Source organism: Hoplias malabaricus, chromosome 9, assembly GCF_029633855.1.
Source record: "Hoplias malabaricus isolate fHopMal1 chromosome 9, fHopMal1.hap1, whole genome shotgun sequence".
In the NCBI taxonomy this organism is placed as follows: Eukaryota; Metazoa; Chordata; class Actinopteri; order Characiformes; family Erythrinidae; genus Hoplias; species Hoplias malabaricus.
Genome location: NC_089808.1, coordinates 2,784,153 through 2,807,367, shown reverse-complemented (window position 1 = coordinate 2,807,367; position 23,215 = coordinate 2,784,153). Strand labels below are relative to the sequence as shown.

The following is a 23,215-nucleotide window of genomic DNA, read 5'->3' as shown; positions in this document are numbered from 1 at the left end:
CAGTATTTTACTGTAAATCACAGTATTTACAGTAAATTATTGTATTAATTACAGTAATATGCTGTAAATTTGGAATACAGTAGTGTTCCTGTAAAAATACGGTAAATGGCTGGGAACTGTGCTGCCAGTATTTTACTGTAAATCACAGTATTTACAGTAAATTATTGTATTAATCAATTACAGTAATATGCTGTAAATTTGGAATACAGTAGTGTTCCTGTAAAAATACGGTAAATGGCTGGGAACTGTGCTGCCAGTATTTTACTGTAAATCACAGTATTTACAGTAAATTATTGTATTAATCAATTACAGTAATATGCTGTAAATTTGAAATACAGTAGTGTTCCTGTAAAAATACGGTAAATGGCTGGGAACTCTGCTGCCAGTATTTTACTGTAAATCACAGTATTTACAGTAAATTATTGTATTAATCAATTACAGTAATATGCTGTAAATTTGGAATACAGTAGTGTTCCTGTAAAAATACAGTAAATGGCGGGGAACTCTGCTGCCAGTATTACTGTAAATCACAGTATTTACAGTAAATTATTGTATTACTCAATTACAGTAATATGCTGTAAATTTGGAATACAGTAGTGTTCCTGTAAAAATACGGTAAATGGCTGGGAACTGTGCTGCCAGTATTTACTGTAAATCACAGTATTTACAGTAAATTATTGTATTTTTCAATTACAGTAATATGCTGTAAATTTGAAATACAGTAGTGTTCCTGTAAAAATACAGTAAATGGCTGGGAACTCTGCTGCCAGTATTTACTGTAAATCACAGTATTTACAGTAAATTATTGTATTTTTCAATTACAGTAATATGCTGTAAATTTGGAATACAGTAGTGTTCCTGTAAAAATACGGTAAATGGCTGGGAACTGTGCTGCCAGTATTTCACTGTAAAATTTACAAGAAATTTTTTACAGAGTATTTATATTCAAATGAAAAAGAGGGGACTCTGAGGCATTAAGCTCTGGGCTTCTGAAAGTTGGCAGAGCCCTGGGTTTGGGGACCTTTTTGAAAATTGGTTAATAAATCTTCAGGTCAGTTTGCGAGGGGGGGCTCATAAGCCAGCTTCACGGAGAGGAGACACTCCTGTAGACCCTGCGTGTCCCCGTAAACTCTGATCGGCCCTCGTAACACCCTCATTAACCAAGACTATTAGTGCTGCTCTGTAAATCAGGGTCAAGCAATCAAAATGACTTCAGTCTTCCCTGCATGGAACCCAGGGGTGAACACAAATAGGACATGCATCCTGAAAATGAAGGGCTAAACAGCTAATAAATATATTTTATTGTGCCTTTAAATATCACTGCCACATATAATTGGGACTAATTTAGAGTCAAGGCCCTCTGAAGGCTGCTAGAAGGTTCCAGAACTTGTGTGAGGTGGCTGTAGTGATTTCCAGTTTGTTTCCTCTTTCTGTTTTTCTTCCCTCTGTACTGACATTTTAGCAGTGCTGGGAATTCCACCAGCCGCTCATTATCAGAGTCAGATCAGCGTCACCTCGTTAAAACCCATAAGGGTGTAGCATGCTGCTCTGCTCCAGAAAACCATGTCCAGTATCTCTTCTCCACCTCCCCCCGGTCACCGTTTGGTGAGGATCACGCTGTGGAAATCAATGTTTAAGTGCCCAACCCATCATAAAATCCTTGTGGTCACTCTGTTGTTAACTTCTTGTCATGCCAGTGATATCTGTGGGCGCTGGAGCTGAGAGGTGGACCACAGCATCATGGGCAATTACACTGGGGTACGATCAGCTTGCAGCCACACCACTGTCTACGGCCAAAATGTTTTTAAATACTGAATTATAACTTAATTGCACGTTACATATACACATCTATTTATTCATAACAGGTTAATTTGATTTCTTGAGGCCTCTGATAATTTGTCATTTAAAAAAAAGTCCAACATTATTATCATTATTATCGTTACACTTATATAGCGCCTTTCTAGACACCCAAGGACGCTTTACAATCTACACTGCTCAGAACGCTCAATTCACACACACACACACACTGGCGAGAAGCGGCAGCCAAACGCGCACAGCGTACTCTCAACCAGAAACGACCGTCCACCTGGAGGACTGCATCGGGCACTAGGGTTTAACCCAGGACAGAGCGCCAATCCATATCTGGGCTCACACATACAGACATTCATTCACACACCAGGACAGTTATTAGACAGAAGCCAGTTCACCTACCCTCCATGTTTTTGGACTGTGGGAGGAAACCGGAGCCCCCGGAGGAAACCCACGCAGACACGGGGAGAACATGGAAACTCCACCCAGATGGGACTTGAACCCAAGATCCCAGCGCTGGGAGGCGAACGTGCTAACCACCAAGCCACCGTGCCGACATGAAAGCTTTTTGATTACATTACTAATTAAATATTAATGAACTCACGCAACACTTTTCCAAAAGAACAAGGTAAAAGCCTTAAATCATAGCTGAAAGAAAAGCATAAGTATGTTGATGAATATGTCGCATGGATCATCAGTCAAGGCCTGACATATTCTTACAGTACATTTTTGCCTTCCTAGGGAAAATACCACAGGGGGAATGACTCTTTTACACATTACTTTTTTTGTAATGAATGAAGTTCAACGGGCGGTACTGTGGCGCAGCAGGTAGGTGTCGCAGTCACACAGCTCCAGGGACCTAGAAGTTGTGGGTTTGATTCCCGCTCCGGGTGACTGTCTGTGAGGAGTGTGGTGTGTTCTCCCTGTGTCTGCATGGGTTTCCTCCGGGTGACTGTCTGTGAGTAGTGTGTTCTCCCTGTGTCTGCGTGGGTTTCCTCCGGGTGACTGTCTGTGAGTAGTGTGTTCTCCCTGTGTCTGCGTGGGTTTCCTCCGGGTGACTGTCTGTGAGTAGTGTGTTCTCCCTGTGTCTGCGTGGGTTTCCTCCGGGTGACTGTCTGTGAGGAATGTGGTGTGTTAATTAATTAATTAATGTTCTCTTGACCTTACAGCCACACACACTAATGCATCATCTTAGAATATGATAAAGAAATGAATCACATCATTATCTTTAGAAAAGCTCTTACCATTCTCTTGAGACAAATTTGTTATCTGAGGAAAACTTTCATATAATGGTGATGACAAATAATTGAGGAAAAATAAACGAAATAAAAAACCACTTAAAGCTAAGTTAAAGGAAGAGTTGGATTTTTTTTTTTAGTCCTGGGTCTCCCCCTAGGGTAATATATTTTTACAGCACTGTACTGGTATGAATAAAGCTCGGGATGGGGAAGGATGGGCGTGTTTTCCTACCCTCCTCCGAAAGTTACATAGTGCAGTTTCTGCGGGGCTGAGCCAGGAGCTACAATGACAGACGTTCTATTCTTCCTATTACAAGTCCTTGAAGCATAACGATTTTCATTCATTCATTCGTTGTCTGAAACCGCTTATCCAGTTCAGGGTCACGTTGGGTCCGGAGCCTACCCGGAATGGTTGAAATAGTTGAAAATACATCTATGGTCCTCTAGGGTTTATATACATACTACATTGTCTCTCTTCTTTTCCATTATGCTTCACAAAATACATTTTCCTAGGACTCTCCCACTGCACACCCAACCAATCCGTAATTACCTCACCTCCCTACTTCCTCTGGACACTAGCTCTGTTTGGAGTCCAGTTGATCTTCCAGTTCCGGTCAAAGAGAGAATGTATAGAGAATATACATGTACCCCGTCAGTAGGAAGGGTTTAGACAGATTCTCCAGACTCTGAGTTTGTGGGAGGATATGCTCGTCCTTCTTAGAAAATGAAATGAAAATGTTTTGCCCACACATTGATGCGATTACCTAAAGCCCTTACACACACTGTATAATGTGTTAAGAGCACAGTGTAAGTGCTCATTTCCTCTAAAGCAATAATCATAACACTTGGAGCCATAATGGATTGTGTTCTCTTAGCAGGTCACTTCCACAGTGCATCTTACTTTCATCCTTCCAAAGATGCACATTATGGTCAGAGGCTTTTATTGTTGGCAGTAACCTTCCTTTAAAGTAAATGGCATTTGAAATGGTCATTTAAGCTTTCTGCATCATCAATCCCAATATTGACCTTCCATTGTGCTTTCTTTCTGCTCAAAGGCTGGCTGTAACATACCTGACATATTACAGGCTGTGTATGAATGTCTGAACAATCTGAAGTTGTTAATGTTCCTTCATGCATAACTCTTAAAATCTTAATCATTCATTGTCTGTAACTGCTTATCGCGGTGGGTCAGGAGCCCACCCGTCCTTCTCAGGGCAACATACGTTCACACGTTCATTCACACTTATACCTCCCGACACTTCTGAGTCACCAATCCACCTACCAATGTGTGTTTTTGGACTTTGGGAGGAAACCCACGCAGACACAGGGAGAACACACCACACTCTTCACAGACAGTCACCCGGAGGAAACCCACACAGACACAGAGAGAACACACCACACTCCTCACAGACAGTCACCCGGAGGAAACCCACGCAGACACAGGGAGAACACACCACACTCCTCACAGACAGTCACCCGGAGGAAACCCACGCAGACACAGGGAGAACACACCACACTCCTCACAGACAGTCACCCGGAGGAAACCCACGCAGACACAGAGAGAACACACCACACTCCTCACAGACAGTCACCCGGAGGAAACCCATGCAGACACAGGGAGAACACACCACACTCCTCACAGACAGTCAAAAACAGGAAAAACATCCTTGATACCTTGGATGCAGGAGTGTAACTCTTTCAAGCTGCACTCCCATATCCTCCCATCACATTCCTTTTTCTACAAAAGACTCATTTAGTAAAATACTTTGAGACCACAGAATAATGCCACATATATTTTATAAAACAGCTCATCTTTATATAAAACAAAGACCTTCACTAATCATCAGTGATTACTACTAAATACTAGTGATTCAATGAGCACATGTTTGTAAAGAAACACCTACATTTATTATAAATTTCCCTTCACACCCTTATTTTCACTTAGAAAACCAACAAATTTGACCAGGGATGCACGAATGATTGTATTTGTAAAAGGAATATATCTTAGCATATCATTGTTAGCGCTCATAATAAAAGTACAGTTGTTTACACCTTTTTTCATTTTTAAAATGGCTAATCGCACTTAAAACACAATATTTTGAGAAATCCTAATGCATGGTTGCTCTTTGCAGTTCCGCCTCTTAATAGATGATTGGACATTTGCTTCCATTCTTTTATCCACCATGTAATAGGCCCATGCCACTAAAGCATGACTCACATTGGGCGAAAATTATTATTATTTTCTTCTCATTTCTAATTGTGGCCAGTGTTTTCACCTCAACAGCCCCAGTAACTGTTTTGAGAACTCGTCTGGCTTGTTTAGATGTCTTGTAGAATGCTACAAGTGCAGTTTCTCTTTAGACAGTTACTTAGAGAAGCCAATGGTTGCTGAGTGTGAGAGTCATGGAATTTGTTAAGCTAGGGAACTGGATTCAGCACTGTTCCTAATTACAAGAAGGCTTTACACTAGATGTTTGAATATTTTATGAGAATATTAGTAATATCAGCTATACTTAGATTTGAAGATATTTTTCTGCATCAGAAATACCAGCTCAACTCATCAAAAACTGAAAACAGCTAGGCACTTACCCATGGCATATACTGCCAACACTAATTTTATTGTACAATGCATTTTCAAGCATTGAATCAATTAGACACAGCTGCAGGGACCTGCGGTTGTGGGTTTGCGCCCCACTCCATGTGACTGTCTGTGAGGAGTGTGGTGTGTTCTCCCTGTGTCTGCGTGGGTTTCCTCCGGGTGACTTTCTGTGAAGAGTGTGGTGTGTTCTCCCTGTGTCTGCGTGGGTTTCCTCCAGGTGACTGTCTGTGAGGAGTGTGGTGTGTTCTCCCTGCGTCTGCGTGGGTTTCCTCCGGGTGACTGTCTGTGAGGAATGTGGTGTGTTCTCCCTGCGTCTGCGTGGGTTTCCTCCGGGTGGCTGTCTGTGAGGAGTGTGGTGTGTTCTCCCTGTGTCTGCGTGGGTTTCCTCCGGGTGACTGTCTGTGAGGAGTGTGGTGTGTTCTCCCTGTGTCTGTGTGGGTTTCCTCCGGGTGCTCCGGTTTCCTCCCACAGTCCAAAAACACACGTTGGTAGGTGGATTGGCGACTCAAAAGTGTCCGTAGGTGTGAGTGTGTGAGTGTGTGTTGCCCTGTGAAGGACTGGCGCCCCCTCCAGGGTGTATTCCCGCCTTGCGCCCAATGATTCCAGGTAGGCTCTGGACCCACGGCTCCATGTAACTGTAGCCATTTCATCCACACAGCAACCAGAGCAAAGCATTTATTGCCAGACTCAATGTCATGGCTAAAAAATGCGCTAATACAGATAAAATTAGCAGCTAGAAACCCTGGCTGACTGCTCAGTAACTCTCAAAAACCTTATTATAACACTTTCATAAACAAAACTAACACAGCAGCACATGGAGGAAGTTACAATGCAAGTTACTTTCTGCTCCAACTCATGTCATCAGGTCTGTTTCAGCTCACTCTACTGTGTAAAATCAGTCCAATATTAATTTTACAACAAGTAAACAGTGCTAGGGGCGGCACGCGTTGGTAGGTGGATTGGCTCGTAGTTGTGAGTGAATGTGTGTGTGTGTGTTGCCCTGTGAAGGACTGGCGCCCCCTCCAGGGTGTATTCCTGCCTTGCGCCCAATGATTCCAGGTAGGCTCTGGACCCACCGCGACCCTGAACTGGATAAGGGTTAGAGACAATGAATGAATGAATGAAGTAAACAGTGCCTGACATCAATTCCCACGCTGTTGTGGTTCCCATTAGAGACAGGGTCCCATTGAGTACGGCCCTCCAGGACTCTCCACCCCTATCTATTTGCAAACTGGTTTTAATGTTATGGGGGGACTATATATTATATAACTTGATTAAAATGTAAAATAAATCATCTTAAAAGTTATAGTAACGTATTTATATTTAAAGGTGATTTTTGATATAATGGATTTTTTGTTTTACTTTGTAACAAAATGATATGAAATATGTTTGTAAATGTTTCCTTGTAGCATTAAGTAAATGCAGTAACATTCTGCTTTATCTCACACTGTGTATTTTTGTATTTATGCTGAAGATAATTATTTAAAAATCAGTTTTTAAAGAAAACATGGACGTCGTCTCAAAAAAAAAAAGACGTCGTCTCAACGTCTTTTCAACTGACCTTTGCGCACTGGGTCTCTCTCTCTCTCCCTCCCTCCCTCCCTCCCTTTCCAGAGGAAGAAGGCATGTGTCTGGAGCGGAGCTGAAATGACGGGAGCTGAAACTGGACTCGAAGCCACTCTTCACGACAGAAACTGCGGGGCATAAGACTCAGAGCTTCAGACCAGCGAACCGGGGTGTGTTTGTGCGGGGGTGGGGGGAGGAAATGGCGAAGACACCGACTGTTTAAACCAGTATAACATTAGCTCACCGTTTTCGTTAGCTTCATGCACTTGTCCCTGAGCCGTTAGCGAGCCGGCTAATCCGAGCAGAGCTGAGGAATGTGGGCTTTACCGCAGACACAGACTCAGCGGTGCTGTACCCACAGATACGAGCTGACACGGTCCGCCGTGTCCCTCCCCAAGTACGAGCGGATAAACCTCCGCGCTGGCGGCTTTATGTTCAGTGAATACGCTAAAGTATATTCTTCATGGTTTCTGAAAACAAAACAGTCTTGGTTAGCTAGTTAGCTGGACATTAGCTGGCTAATTAAGTAGCTACGCTGCTGTGTAATCTGCCCACTGCCCCATTCACCCCCGGTCACTGCTGGACTCGGCATTCCTGACCACAAACTCGAACAATTCCGAGTTCTCCCGAGCTGTCTCTCCATCCCCGAGTCTCACTCGGGGCGTTAGTGCCGTTAGAACAGGAGCAGATCAATTTTATGCCGCGACGGGCCGTGGGCCACAGACGGACACAGTTTATCGAAAGAACCAACACTTAAAGCTCTGTTCATATACAAACACGTTTTTGTGATTAGAGGACCTTTAGAAATTCATTGGAATTAAATGTATTAGGGGGATTTGAGCCTCTTGTCAGTGCTTCTCTGGGCTCAGCACTGCAGAAATTGCACTGTGTAACTTTTTGAGGAGGGTAGGGAAATACCCAACCCCGCATTTTCAGTTGGTTCTGTAAAAATTAATCGCATTAGGGCCCCATGAGCAAAACCCCAAATCGTACCTAGTGTACATTTAAATAGTTCTAATAAGAATATAACTGTAAAGACGCCATTTTAATTGTTCTATAATTCCAATAAATCAGTTCTGATCTTTCTATGATTGTAATTGTATAGTTTAAGTGATTATATAACTAATGGAAGTCAGTGACGCATCACGATTAGTTTAAAGCTATAATTTTAAGGTTAAATTTTATGTTGTGTTCCTTTTAATGACAATTATAGAAGCGTTAGAATCATATTCAATTGTAGAACACTTAGGAAATCAGAATTAATTAATTAAACCTTTTAAAATGAGGTTTACGTTTTGTAAATGATCTCTAAATATTTAATAGGTTCCTCTCATTCACATTTAATTAAAAAATACGGATCTTCAAATCCAGTTTGTCTATGGCGTTGCTCAAAGTACAGTTTGTAACAGGTGGGATGTTAAATTACTTTTAAAATGTGGTCACCATCAGCTGAAGTTTAAGTGGTTAAATCTTTACAATGCCATTTAATTTAATGCAAAACAGCCGCTCTAAATGTCCAGCCTACAAAGAGCTTTCTTGAGGGGTATTTAAGTAAAGCCCCACCCCCCCAAAAAAAAGTACTATATCTTTAGTTTTACCCTACATCTTGTGTTAAGAACGTTAAATATTTTTGCTCACATTTTTATTTTAATCAGAGGCTGAACAGCTTGTCGGTAAATAGATTGCTTGTCAAATCTAATGGTGATCAGATGCTCCTCTTGCAGGTTGTGCTGATGGAGACACTGATGAGTGCAGTGACCAATCGGCCGGCCACTGCGGTGAAGCGCATGGCAGAAGTGGACTTCCGCTCAGGCACCACGCTGGAGCAGCTGGCGGCGCAGGTGCAGGAGCTTGTACAGCTGGAACAGGGAGAGTTTGGGGACCAGACGGCGCTTGAGGTGCACACTGCCAAGGACTTCATTTTCAACATGCTTGGTAAGAAGATGTATGTGTAATACTAAACACAGTCGATGCTGTTTGTAAGACATTTGTGAGGGTTGTTTTTTGTTTTATTTTAAAGAAAATATGAATCATCTTAACCTTAAAGCTCTTTTTTTTTGTTTTAATACGTAAGTGCACTTTTAAATTCCACAGTTACAGACTGTAGTTCAGCGTTGCTTTGCATACATCGTTCCCTCCATTTTACACTGCTCTTCCGTGGTCAGTCCTCTCTGTAGGTTGGACTGTGCTCGGTTCATGTGTGTGCTCTGTGTCTTTACAGTCCGAAGCGCTTTTAAAACCCTGTCATTACTGAAATTCATATATATATATAATTAACCCCCCCCCCAGTGCAGTTCCTCAGTGCAGAGTTTTTTTTTTGCTGATTTCACATTCATTAAGGAGAGTTCAGCATTTGTTTTTTTAAAGGTGAGTGTCTGACCAATAGGTGGCACTGTTTCCATGCCCTGTTTATTTCTATTCCGCGGCATCACCAGCACGATTCAGGCCCTACGTTTCTTTTTATTCTTTTCTGTCTCTCCCTTCCAAATATCCCATATTCCTCACTCGTTGTTTCCTCTCCCATCAAGACAACCACACACACCACATGCACACAGAGTAGCTGTCATTCTGTCTGTGTCTGCTAGTCTCTGTGACAATAGCTGAGAAAGGGAGAGAGAGATTTGCCTGAGCTTTCATTCTTCTCCTGAAATATCCTAACAGCCACTTCACATAATCTTGTCAAAAACTGGATTAGTTTACAGACAGCTTACATGTTTCTGTCTCACATTCACGCTGTCTCTGGGCTCTTTTGTTGTAGTTTTTTTTCCGTTTCAACCTTTTCCTCTCTTTCCTCAAATGTTTAGCCTCTAGCTTGTTTTGTCAGTGTCTGTAATATAGCTCACAATACTGTGTCTACCTGGTGTTTTCTGTCCTGTATTCACTGCCAGCTGGAGGGATTTCTTTGGTACATTCCTGGTTTGTCTTTATCTACTACCAATCCTTAGAGGGCAAACACATTTTTAGTGTATATTGCATCGCTCAGTTCATGTCTTTCTAATTCCCCTCCTTCATACACAACTGTAACTCCCACTATGTTACTTCTTTATACCAAACAACACACCAGCACCATACGTAGGGCATCGTTATCAGAGAGACAGTAGCGTAGAAGGTATAGTGCAAGCAGGTGTGGGTTAAGACACATCATCAATTAGGAGCTGGTGAAATAAGTCGGCTAGTGTAAGTAAAGCATTGGTTTGTGTCTTGCATAAGATGTAAACTTGATCTGAGACACAAATAAGTAGTATATGTTGTAAAAATGAACCAAATCTCCAGGGTGGGCCATTTATATGGATACACCTTAATAAAATGGGAATGGTTGGTGATATTAACTTCCTGTTTGTGGCACATTAGTATATGGGAGGGGGGAAAATTTTCAAGATGGGTGGTGACCATGGCGGCCATTTTGAAGTCGGCCATTTTTCCAACTTTTGTTTTTTTAATGGGAAGAGGGTCATGTGACACATCAAACTTATTGGGAATTTCACAAGAAAAACAATGGTGTGCTAATGGTTTTAACGTAACTTTAGTATTTCATGAGTTATTTACAAGTTTCTGACCACTTATAAAATGTGTTCAAAGTGCTGCCACTGTGTTGGATTGTCAATGCAACCCTCTTCTCCCACTCTTCACACACTGATAGCAACACTGCAGGAGAAATGCTAGCACAGGCTTCCAGTATCCGTACTTTCAGGTGCTGCACGTCTTGATGGTATGGTGTGGTATACGGGGTACAAAGATAGTGGGGCCATTCTTCATCAATGGAAACTTGTTATAAAACAGATGATGAAAGCAAGAAATCATTCTTCTTATGAAATATAGCATATCACTAGCAGTGCTCACCATCACTTTTACACTTTCACTTGGGACCCAGAAAACATTATTTTACTTTCAGCAAGTTATTCTTGTTCCTGAGCCTGTCCCTCCACCCTAATCCCCCAGAAGAGCTCATTATACTGAAGCAGCAATTGTAACATCTGTGTTGTGTAGGAAAACACTAGGAATCAGTGTTCATTCACAAAAATGCAATTGCCCTCCTATCCTGTTTGAAAGGTCATAGGGTCTTAGTTAAATAATGCATGCGACTGTAATTATTTCTTTTCTGAGAAATTGCAAATTTTTCCAGAGCTCTGTTTGAGGAGGATTTTTTACCTTGGAAACGTGCTGTAGCGTGAATGAGTACTAATGTGATGCATAATTTATTCATGAAGTATGAATCTACAAGGTCAGAATTCTATGACAGATTTTTAGGGCCGTGGCATTGCAAAAAGAAAATAATAATAATAATCAGAGAATGAAGAACAATGAAATATTTCTGATATTAAAATTGGAAATAGTTTGAGTAAAAGTTAGAATAATTCTGAGAATAAAATGAGAATAGTTAGCTTAAAATATAATGTAGGTATATATGATGATCATGGAAATTATCGATCCAGAGGGAGTGGAACTCCAGCATGTCCATCAGGCTCCATCGTGTTAAGGCTTGTGGACTCGTACGATAAACTAAAGCTGTATGCATTGCGATCAGTGGCTGCACTGACGGTTTGACTGCTTCTTTCACAGCGCACATAGTTGCCCACAGACTGAGAGTCTGTTTGTGTAAATATTATAATAGATAATAATCCAAACAGTGTTTCTCCAAATATTCTGACTTTAATCTCACATTATTCCCCTCAATTGTCACACTCAGTATAAACACTGATTAGTATTTACCTCCTCTGGTAAAACTAATCCTGCACGGTGTGTTTTTTCCAGTTTGTTCCTTCATCAGATGGAAATAGTCCGTAAGAATAATCAAAACGAGTAGCTTAACCAAATATGCTAACATAATTAGCAATGAATACAAAATGACATTAGCGGATATACATTTTTTTTTACTGCTCTTTCTTAGCTTTTGGCTTTCAGTCATTGTTAGCAGCATTAGCATTTTTGTCACTTTTTTCCCCGTTCCTCCTGTGCGCCCCCTGTTCCTAACAGCACCGCTGGAGGTGAACCAGGGCTCAAACCTGCAACAAGATGCATTTCAAAAAGCTGCTTGACAGACATTTTTGAGTGGCAGCTAATTCTCTAATTAAGCTGTAGGAGTGATCATTAGTTTCGCATAATGTGGTTGTTTGTTCTCGTGGTCAAAGGGTAATTGTATTTGCATCTTAAGTGAAACATCTTCTCATTGCTTTAGTGGCTTGTGTACATTTATGGCCTAATCACGTTTTTATCCTGTATGTAAAACAGGAACTTAGTATTCATCACCTACAGTGTGTGAATGCATATCAATCTGACACGCTGTCTTACATAGATGATTGTGGTAATTATAGCAGATGTGTGTGTAATATATAGTATTTAGTTTAAAAAAAAAAAAAGACCAGTGAGTTCAGACTCCTGTAGCTGTGTCGTGTCCAATTAAGGGTTAAAACAGAATTTAATACCCTGCTTGGTGCTGAATTAAAACCTTGTAGAAGACGTTACTAGTGTGGTGCTTTGCAATGATTAATACTGTGCATAGCCTCCATATTTATGAATAGAATCCCATCATAACCTTTAAGGAAACACATTTAATTAAGTGGCATTTAATGAGGTAATCAGTGCGTGTTTAATGCTGACATGTGAAATGCCTCTGGCAAAGAAATCTTGTACTCAGATGGCCAACTGCTGAGAGACTGGCTGTCTGACACTGGTCTGGCTCATTTCCATGTTCTTACCTGCAGTTTTAATAAGCGAATCCCAAACTGGGTCTGCTGTATGTCAGTCAGTAATATAATTACATCCATATCTAACACCACGTGCCAGTAGAGTACTTTAGTAACAGGCTGTGGTTCGAAATGTATTTGAATAACACCGATCTGTCACTTATCATCGCTGAATAATATATCTGCCCTGTCCTGAGACTACGTTGCCCTAAGTAATCAAGCTCCGACCCTAATATAACACACCTTATCCAGCAAACGAAGACCTCGAGGAGCATGTTAGCTTTATAGTGTCCCATTGGACAGTGCTTATGCAGCATGGTCTAGTTGTAATCCAAACCAACTCTTTACCCTAGTGAAGTATTCTAGGCACTAAGGTGGCTCTACACTTTTCATACATTCATTCATTATCTGTAACCCTTATCCAGTTCAGGGTCACGGTGGGTCCAGAGCCTCCGTGGACCTTTACAGGGCAACACACACACATTCACTGACACACTCACACCTACGGACACTTTTGAGTCGCCAATCCACCTACCAACGTGTGTTTTTGGACTGTGGGAGGAAACCGGAGCACCCGGAGGAAACCCACGCAGACACAGGGAGAACACACCACACTCTTCACAGTCACCCGGAGGAAACCCACGCAGACACGGAGAACACCCGGAGCGGACCCCTGTGTGACTGCGACTCTACCTGCTACACATATCACAGCAAAGCATCCCATGCATATCACAGGTACTTTAACTTCTCAAAATGTAGTAACTCATATTACTCAAAATAATTAAGGTGGATGAACCCCAGTTGATGAATGGATGTAAAGCTGGGAGTTGCATTTGCACGAGTAACATCCTGCTCTGGGTATCGTTTATCTGAACAGCATAGGCCCTAACATATGGCTTGAAGAACAGTTGCCCAAATGTGCTTTGGATTTGAAAGATCACGCGTTTAGCTCTCGCACCAAAGACTCCACTCACCTTCTTACATTAAGATTAATCTCAGCCGCACTGCTTTTCCTTATTCAATAAAAAAACAGCTCTGTGTGAAGGATCAGATGCTCAGCTAATTTTAACTACAGAATGAAAGCTGGTACACACACGTGGCCTGACTCTATAAATATAAAACTTATCAAGGCTGTTCATTTACATATTCTGAGACTAATCTGCCTTTTTTTAAAGACAGATAGAGGTAATTTTCTCTTAGAAAAAAGAAACCGAGAGCCCTGTCATAGGTCATGGATTTATCTTTATCTACTCGGGTCTGTCTTGCTCACTCTCTCTCGCTGATTGCTTTCTTGTTATTCAAATTTTGGGGAGGGGGGGGGGGGTCTGTTATTAATATTAAGGGTCGAGTTCTTGAGGAATCACTTCAGTTGAGTGAGACATTAGGGCTTTGTTAGATATCTTTCTGCAGCTCATTTGGCCTGAAATCTGTTTGACTATAGCAATCACACCTTCAGACAGAATGTAATAACTACTCCCTCACTCTTTTTCTGCATATGATCACATTATTAATATCGGCCACCTTTTTAATTATTACCTCAATGTAAACATAACTGAAGCTATTCATTCATAAATGAAGCTTTCAACTCCGAATCACCCCCAAGGCTGCTTTGTACGCTCTCCTAGTATTTTCTGAGAAAATTTGTGTTGAGTTTGTTTCACTTGTAGGCATGGGAGATCTGCGCTGGTGTATGTGGGTGTGTGAGATGACATACAACACTCTCTCCACAGTATAAACTAAGCACTGACAGGAGTTGAATTAAAAAGTTTTTCAGCATTGCTTTTCCCCTCTTTGCCTGGGAGATAGGCTCTGAAGTGGAGTATGGAGGGTTGAGGCTGTGAGGCTGCTCTAATGGACTGACTACTTTCTCTCTGTGTGAAGCCATCGCACCGAGATAAGAATTTTTTTTTTACTCTGCTCCCCATTTGACGCAATTTATTCTTTTCAGATAAAATAAAACAAAACCCGAATCCAGGCCTTCCACTGGTTCTTCTGCACATTCCTCTCTCGCGCTTCTTTTTTCCCCTTAGTTACTTCTTTCTCCACGCCTTTAATCTTTTGTATTTCAAGTTTCTGAAATGTTTGAGGATGCTCTGCCTATTTCTGGCAGGCGGGTAACAACAAAAGAAGGCATTCACGTTTTTATTTCCTCTGGCTTTTTATATGCTATATCGGTCCGTGTACGTTTTACGTCTTTGAATTATTAGTACGTTTCAGGCTTGTAAGGGATTGCTGTTTTCTGATTGGCTAAATGGCAAGGCTGCCTTCTCTGTCTCTTAATGGTTGGACGGTTTATTTCATGGACAGAGAGATGAGTAAAATATTATAAAGAGAGTGACTTTAATTCCTCAAAATAACATTTCCTGTGACAACACTGTAAAAGACCATTCAAAAATAATCTTAACATCCATGGTGCGTTTGTATAAGCTCCGCAGTCCACAGTGACTAGTCCATGGTGAAATTTTCTCATCCCTAGTTGCATGGCAGAGTGAAAATTGCTCTCACATTGTACAGACACTCAATTAGGAACTGTAAGAAATGCACATAAAAGCTTCAAATTCTTTCCAGAACTGTTTGTATAACATGGTGCAGAGAACAAGAACATTAAGTGCTTGCTATCTTTTGCTTATCCTTTCTAATGTGTTATGTTCTTCTCAGCAGGTCCTCTCGCTTTTCACAGTCCGTCCCTCTGTCTCACTTTCTCCCTTTTCCCTTTAAAGCTGTCTGTTTCACGCTCATTCACACTTGCAGCAAGAGAGATACACCCACGTCTGCAGTATTGAGGTGGGGCAGGTGGTGGCTTGCAGATAATTGGATGAGTGCAATTATGTTTCACGATTTTAATTGTAGACTGTAGCTCAGTCTATAAGCAGTGAACACAGACGCTACAGTCTCAAATATATTCAGCAGGTTGGGGAGTAACTGCTTTCATGTAACAGTTATGTGATTAAATAAATATAAAATACAGGTGATTGTAATCTGTTACACTTGGTGAGAAAATCAAAATGTTTGTGATTAACAAGGGTAATATTCCCCTAAAGAAAAAAGCTTAAAGTCTTAAAGTTAAATTTAAAATAAATAAATCAATTTACGAAAAACACAATCAACACAAAACAAGTTATATTCATATTCAATACTTCTTTTAATAGCAACAATATTCTGCGATAAATTACAAGTAAAGTAACAGTTATTCTTTGTATGGGGAGTAATAAAACAAGTACATGTGAAAGTGTAGTAAACATGACAAACTGGAGAGAGGGATATTTTTTCTTTATTATAACTCTCTCAGTTTAGTTTTGATTGTTTCTGAATTTAAATCTCTTAATTTACTAAATAAATGTTGCACTCAAACTTGGTCATATGGTTAATCCGTGTTAAAGGCTAAGCACCACTTAATGGACCTCCATGAATATTTCACATTATTGTAGTTACTGACATCTATAAGTATGAATTAAAATGAAAATACCTGCTTAATTTGCTTTAAAACTGATTAAACTGACTTTATTAAATTGACGGAAAAACCAGAGCTTGCTACGGAAATTCTTGAACGCGACCGTGACGTCACTGGTGGACAACATCTGAACAACGCCGCAGTAAAAAACCGTTATGACTGACTGTTATGACAGTATCTAGCTAAATAACCAACATTATTCATGACAATAGCCTAGCAATAAGCTAAACTCAGATTTAGAGGTACCGTTATTCTTGTAAACGTGATCGAAGTCGAACTCGAATTCATCCGACACTATAAACCTCCGTAATGCAGCTACGTAGCCGAGTATAATCTGAGCCACCGAGTTTAGCAAGTCAAGCTAACGTTAACTAACACCAACTAAAACAGGCGAAGTGAGTGTCCTTACCCTGTTTACCTCCATGTTACAGAGGCTCTTGAACACCTTTCGTTGGTGTCCTTACATGCCCATATTGTTGGAAAAGCGCCAGTGAAATGAGCTACAGATAACGGAGTGAGCGGATGGTCCTTTCCAAAGTGCCCGTTTAAAGTGGACAAATTTAGTCCATTTTCTGGATATTTTGGGATCTTTGGGCCATTTGTGCACAGATGTCCCACTGTACGTTGAATGATTTCAGCCACCTTTTTGTCATTTTGCATTAAATTAAGTGCAACTTCTAGAGTTATTGTCCACCATCTACGTCACAGGCAAGACGCCTGTTAGAGTTTCCGAACACCGTTGGGGCTCACTTTCATAGAACTGGTGCTTAGCCTTTAAAATGAACACATTAGCCTTGACAGCACTATTTTAAAACTAATGTAAAATCTAAACAGGCTTCATTCATTAGGCAGTATGTGCCAAACCCAACAATAACACTAAATTAGATATGTTTTACAGTTGAAAACATTCAAAGTTAGCTAGGTTAATCTACCTTTCTTTCTCTTTCCTCTCTCTCTCTCTTGTCAGGTGTGTAGAGAAACAGCGCGTTAGGCATAATTTTTCTACTTTCCTCACTCCAAAATCATAGCCCTTTTGTAATTGCGGTTTCATGTAATTATTTAAACTCTGATGGAGTGACAGCAATAATTAAGCAGTGGTTGGCCGCCTCCACAAAATACACGTAGCAGAAACACTGTATATAAAATCAACAAAACATTGCCTTAGGGTTTGAAAAGCTGACATTTAAAACGAAGTCCAAGTCAGATTCATACTTGGTGATAATGTTGTTGAACATTGTGTCCCGAGCTCCAGTCAAATTTGGGCAGTATTTTCCAGATTTGCGATACAAAATGTATTGACTGTTATTATTTTTTTCTCCTAGGCCTTGTACAGAAGGTGGACAAGAGGCTTCCGGTGGCAAATGAGTATCTGCTGTTGTCTGGTGGTGCCAGGGAGGGTGTTCTGGACTTAAACCCAGAGGACCTGGGAGACTATGCCCGAGGTGTGGACTTTGACCTAGACTTTACCCTGCTTGTACCTGCCCTCAAATTGCATGACCGCAACCAGCCTGTAACCCTTGACATGCGCCAGTCTCCACCATGCCACTCTTGGCTCAGTTTACGACTTTGTGACCCTGCTATGCTAGCACGTTGGGGTATCTGCTGTGAAGATGAGGCTAATGGACAGCACGAGGATGACGGAGATGAAGAAGGCGGTTCCATACTGGGGTCAATACCATCTCTGCAGTCTCCACAGTCTTTGGATGGATGCTACTTTTCACCATTGCTGGTCACCGATTGGTTCTGGAACGTGGTGGGGACAGCAGTGGAAGAACTTCGACGGAACCCTCAGAGAGGTATACCGGTTCCAGATCGCATTGAAAGGAATGGACCATTGACCACTTTAATCCTCAAAGCAGGTACAAGTCGTGTGCTCTACGATCTTCTGCCTGTTGTGTCCTTTCGTGGTTGGCCAGCAGTTGCACAGAGCTGGCTGACCACTAATCACTTTTGGGATGGAAAGATCACAGAGGAAGAGGCCATAAGTGGGTTTTATCTGCTGCCTTGCTGTTCACCAGTTGCTGGATCAGCCTCTAGACCAGACCGTGAGTGGAGATTAGCCTTCTCCAGGAGTGAAGTACAGCTAAAGAAGTGTGTGCCCTATCCTATGGCAGCAGCCTTTCAGGCAGCAAAGGCCATTTTGTCCAGATTGCTAGCACGTCCTCGCACCGGCCTTAGCCTCTACCACCTCCGCACTCAGCTCTTCTGGGCTTGCGACCGCTTACCTGCAACTTACCTGAGCTGCCCAGACCATGAGACTCCTGCTCGCCTGCTTCTAGGTCTCCTGGATGATCTTGCCCACTGTGTGTTGGGTAAAAACTGCCCCAACTACTTCCTCCCTCAGTACAACATGCTAGAACATCTTACTGACACTGCAGCCCTGCTGGTGGCTCGGAAGCTAGCTCATTTACGCTCAGATCCAGCTGAACATTTGCGGGCAGCACTTGAGCAAGCAAGGCAGGCCTGCCAACTGAAACGAGAAGCTGCCGGGACAAGTAACGGGCATGGGATTTCATCACCCACCCGCGGGCCATCCACTGCAGGGTCACCGCAAGATGATCGACTAGCTCAGAGGCTACAGCAGCTAGTTACAGAAAACCCTGGCAAGTCTATTTCGGTCTTCCTCAACCCAGATGATGTCACCAGACCACACTTCCGTATTGATGATAAGTTTTACTGAGATGCGGAGGCTGAAAAAAGAGCCCCACAGCTAATGCTAACACTAGTTGATCCAGCAAAGAGCACACACTTCTGTGATATGGTATACGATGCGTTGCATTGAACTATATCAAAATGAAAAGGCCCTGCACAAGTTGAGTGAATCAGTGATGTTTTTTGTCTTTTTTGGCTACGATCTGTAAGTCAGCTGAACAAAATAAGATTAAGCTGCTGTTACAGAGACCATTTGACTCCTCCCTCAACTCCTTTCTCAGCTACATGGCTCTGCTACCAAAAGAAAGAAATATACATCACCAAATGGTGGAAGGGACAACGGTAGCTGTCAGTGGACTCCAACAATATTTGTTTCAGTGGGGCCTTGGATCTTTATTAAAAGATCAAAGAAATCTTTGCAAACTGCTTTACATATACATGACTTGCTCAGTGAAACAGTACTGCATTTAAAGAGGCTTTAGCGTATAGTCATACTATTTACAACTGAAAAGATGTTTTTGTTTGTTTGTTTTAAACTTATATTCCTGGTTAGCAAGGCCATGACAAACTATCAGAATGAATCTGAATTAAGGTACATATAAACTAAATGAATGTATTTTTTTTTTTTTTGTCAAACACTGAATATATTTGTCCTGTACTCAAACTATCTCTTATCTCTTCTCTTTCTCAGGTATTTTTCTTTTTCTTTTCTTTTGCGTGAAGGTTTTCTTAAATGCTACACAAAGACAAAGGCATTTCCAGTGTGTGTGTGATTGCCTGTGTGCCTCCCACTATTTAAATTTTTTGTCAATTAACAGACAAGGGTTTGGTTTAGAAGATAAGAGGGCTAGATTATGATTGCGTATTAAATATGTGAGGTACTCCAGTGCACTGCTCCAGCAGGTGCCGAATCGTTGCACAGCTGAACAAAACCTCAGGTCCAAATCTTATATCAGGATTAGGACCTGGTGCGTTACTTATTTTGGTGAAAAAAATGGTACAGTGTCAGTGTGTCTGGCTGCGATGTTTGCTGTGCAAAAGATTATTTCTACAATGCTACCTTATATCAAAAATTTGGATGTGTATCATATGATTGTGTATCGTACTGGAAATGTTTTGGACTGAAGGGTTATTTACCTGCTGTCAGTTCGGTGCTTGATTCTACAGTAATCTCTACATTTGTAGATGTGGTCAACAAGACACTTGATTTTTTTTTCTTCCATGTTTGTGCGTAAGAAGGAGAGTGTGCAATACAGCAACTCCTGTTAATATACTTTATGTAATCAACTGTACACTTCCACAGCTAGTCTGTTTTGAGAAGCTCTGTTGAGGGGAAGGGGAGGACCATGGAGTGACCGTAAAGATGAGTTGAGATGCACAGAGAGAAAGAAAAAAATGGATAGAGAATAAATCAGAACCAACAGTGATGTCACATGAAGCATCTTCAGAGAAATTGTGTGTTTGTGTGTGTTGGTTCCTATCTTGCTCTCACAGATGTGCACTGGTAGCTGAGGGATGGATGTAGTGAGAGAGCCAACAGCAGCAGTCTCCATTGGCAGATTAGCCAGAATGGATGGAGCTCCTGAGAGCCCAGGCAGCTTCTCTCTCTCTCTCTGTCTCTCTCTCTCTCATTTATCCTTTTTTTCCCCCGCTCTTTTATCCATCTCTCCCTCTTTTTCCACTTCAGGGAATAAACTATAGTGCATTTCCCTTAGTGTGAGCTCTACACTCTACCTAACCCAGAACAATTATTTTCTCTGTAGATGTATGCTGTAAGCAGAGCTTTCAGTCTCAGATGTGGGTTTTGGCTGAAGGAAAAGTGTCAGAAAACGGCCTGTTCTGTTCAGTTCTGTTCCTATTCCTCTTTTCAAAATGGCTGTAAATTGCTGTATGTGCGATAGATTTGTTAGATCCGTGTCGTGCACTTGAAAGATGGCGTACTTGGGGTACAACACTTGGCCATTATTGTGTGGTACCATCACAACATAGAACTTACACTAGAAATTGAAACCAAAGAGTGAGTTTAGATTAAATGTCTGAGTAACCTCTAGGATTTAAACTACAGAGCGCAATGGAGGGAGGAACGCACACTGGCGTGACACTGGGTACCTTAAACAGCCTGTTTTTAAATAGGCTTGAATCAAACTGTTAAAATTTATAGCTTTTGAACAGTACAGTAATGTGTTCTAGTCGTTGATTATGATCATTCTACCGCACAATGCCTATTGTTATATTAACGATTGTCCTATGCAATTTCACCATATCTGTCAGGAGATCTGTTTCAGTGAGATATTAGCCCCTGCCCTGTCTAAGGTAATTATCGAGAGCATTTCATATAGAGGAAAATTATTTTAGTGGCAAAAATCTATGTTTCTGCCTCAGGGGATAATGGTCGCATTTTTAGATTTGATAACTTTATAAAAACCAAAGCACAGACGTAACTCTCCTGACAGTGTGTTCCAGTGTTTTTTAAGCTATATTATTCCATTGCAAGATAGCAGTGCTATCGCCGTTACACAGGCAGGCCCCTAGGCAGTTTGTAAGTGACAGTATAGAATTGTAGTTGCTGTGTAATGATGAATGTAAACATGTTTTACCTCTAAATTTAAGCATATATGAATGAACCCAGATCTGAAACAAGCTACGTTAAATGGTCACACAAAAAGGAATTGATATTGTGTATTATTCCCATACCTGATACAGTACTACTTGGTGCATTTTTGCTCTTATGGCCTTCCACAGGCATTCTGGCTGATTTTTTGTTATTTATCTTTCGGATCATGTGCGATGCTGTTGGTTGTGGAATGAAATAAAATGTTCTGTCATGAAGAGTGATCATCTTATTTGTTTATATTGTGTGTGTGTGTGTATATAAATAATGTTTAATGAATTACTGGTACCAATTTAAAATATTTTTTTTTGCTGCAGTGCAATAACAGTCCAACAGAGGGTGCTGTAGCACAGCACACTGCTGCCTCTACTGCAGCCTGCTCTTCCGAGATAGTCACGGTGGTGCTAAAAAGCACAGACAGAGGTTAGAGAGGAACCAGAAGGAGGAATGTTTTATTTCAAACATTGCTGTTTATATCTGGTCTCACGCCACTCTCTTGTTTTGTATGCTTTTCTATATCTACCATATAAACTGAAATACACTGTATATTTATTTAAACCCTTGAGATGTTGGAATATATTTAACGGCCTTTGTGTAACAGTTAAATGGGTTTAGCGTGTCATTTCTGGGACTGGAGAGTAACACAGCTGGGGTCCTTACGGTTGTTTGTTAAAACCCAATCTTGGGTAACTAACTGAGGAGCTTTGTGTGTTCTCCCTGTGTCTGCATGGGTTTACTCCCAAAGCACACACAGGTAGGTGGATTGGCTGTTCCAGCGTTACCACATCGTCACTGTCCAATAAAAAGCTGTATCTACATTTTTGCTCATTTTTAATTTACTACATCGTATTATACAAATAGAAATGTTCCAAAATGGGTTTAAATCTTTTTTTTTTTTTTTTTTTTTTTTTTTACATTTCTTTCCACTTTTTTTTATTGGACAGCGACCATACACGTGTTTGACTGAGTGTAAATTCCTGTGATGCATGGAAGCTATGTCCTGGGTGAGTCCCTATTTTGTTTCCAATGATTCAGAGTTGGCTCTAGACCCAATTCAACCAGAAAATGCAAAAATACAAATAGATTTTCCTGTCATTGGATAATAAATAATAGCTCTTTGATGGTGTGATCTCTGACTTTCTCTCCAGAAAGTGTCCCTCATGTCCAAAGAAGCTGCTTCATGCACCTAACCACAGAGATGCACTTGAAATTAAATGGACAGAGGGGCTCTCACAGTCGAGGCTGCCAAAGCATGTGAGAAATGAGATTAGGAGCTGAAATATCTGTTTCACTCATTCACTCCTCCTACTACTACACACACACACACACACACACACAGGGCTATGGCAGTCTGTCTTTTCTCATTAAGAGCGTTACACATGCAGCACATGAGATCACTCACAGTCGCACCTATACACAGTGTGCCTCTGCCTGGTCAGGCATCGCTATGGCAACCCCGCCCGTGCTGGACATTACATAATGTTATACTGACTCATACCCCTTGAGGCTAAACAGGGGTCACTGGGTATTTGAACTTCTGAGGACAGCACAGTGAACGCAGTTTTTTCTCTGCCCCGAGCTGTGGGTTTTGAACGGAAGCTCCAG

General features: G+C 41.3%; 1 protein-coding gene across 2 annotated transcripts; it reads left to right on the top strand.

The window, feature by feature from the left end:
• The first annotated feature begins 7,248 nt into the window (after positions 1–7,248).
• Positions 7,249–21,819, top strand: tmem102 (transmembrane protein 102). Of its 2 annotated transcripts, XM_066681449.1 has the most exons (3): positions 7,249–7,382; positions 8,937–9,147; positions 17,670–21,819. In XM_066681449.1, exons 2-3 carry the CDS (start codon positions 8,946–8,948, stop codon positions 19,025–19,027), a joined length of 1,560 nt encoding a protein of 519 aa, XP_066537546.1. In that variant the 5' UTR covers positions 7,249–7,382; positions 8,937–8,945; the 3' UTR covers positions 19,028–21,819. The 2 variants fall into 2 exon arrangements, with proteins under 2 accessions (XP_066537546.1, XP_066537545.1); XM_066681448.1 differs by lacking the exon at positions 7,249–7,382 and having other exon boundaries at positions 8,628–9,147.
• The last annotated feature ends 1,396 nt before the right edge of the window (positions 21,820–23,215 follow it).

Coding starts and splice junctions, on each gene's coding strand:
- tmem102 (XM_066681448.1), top strand. CDS start 8,922: ATGCTCCTCTTGCAGGTTGTGCTGATGGAGACACTGATGAGTGCAGTG. Junction 9,148..17,669: donor CTTCATTTTCAACATGCTTG/GTAAGAAGATGT, acceptor TTTTTCTCCTAG/GCCTTGTACAGAAGGTGGAC.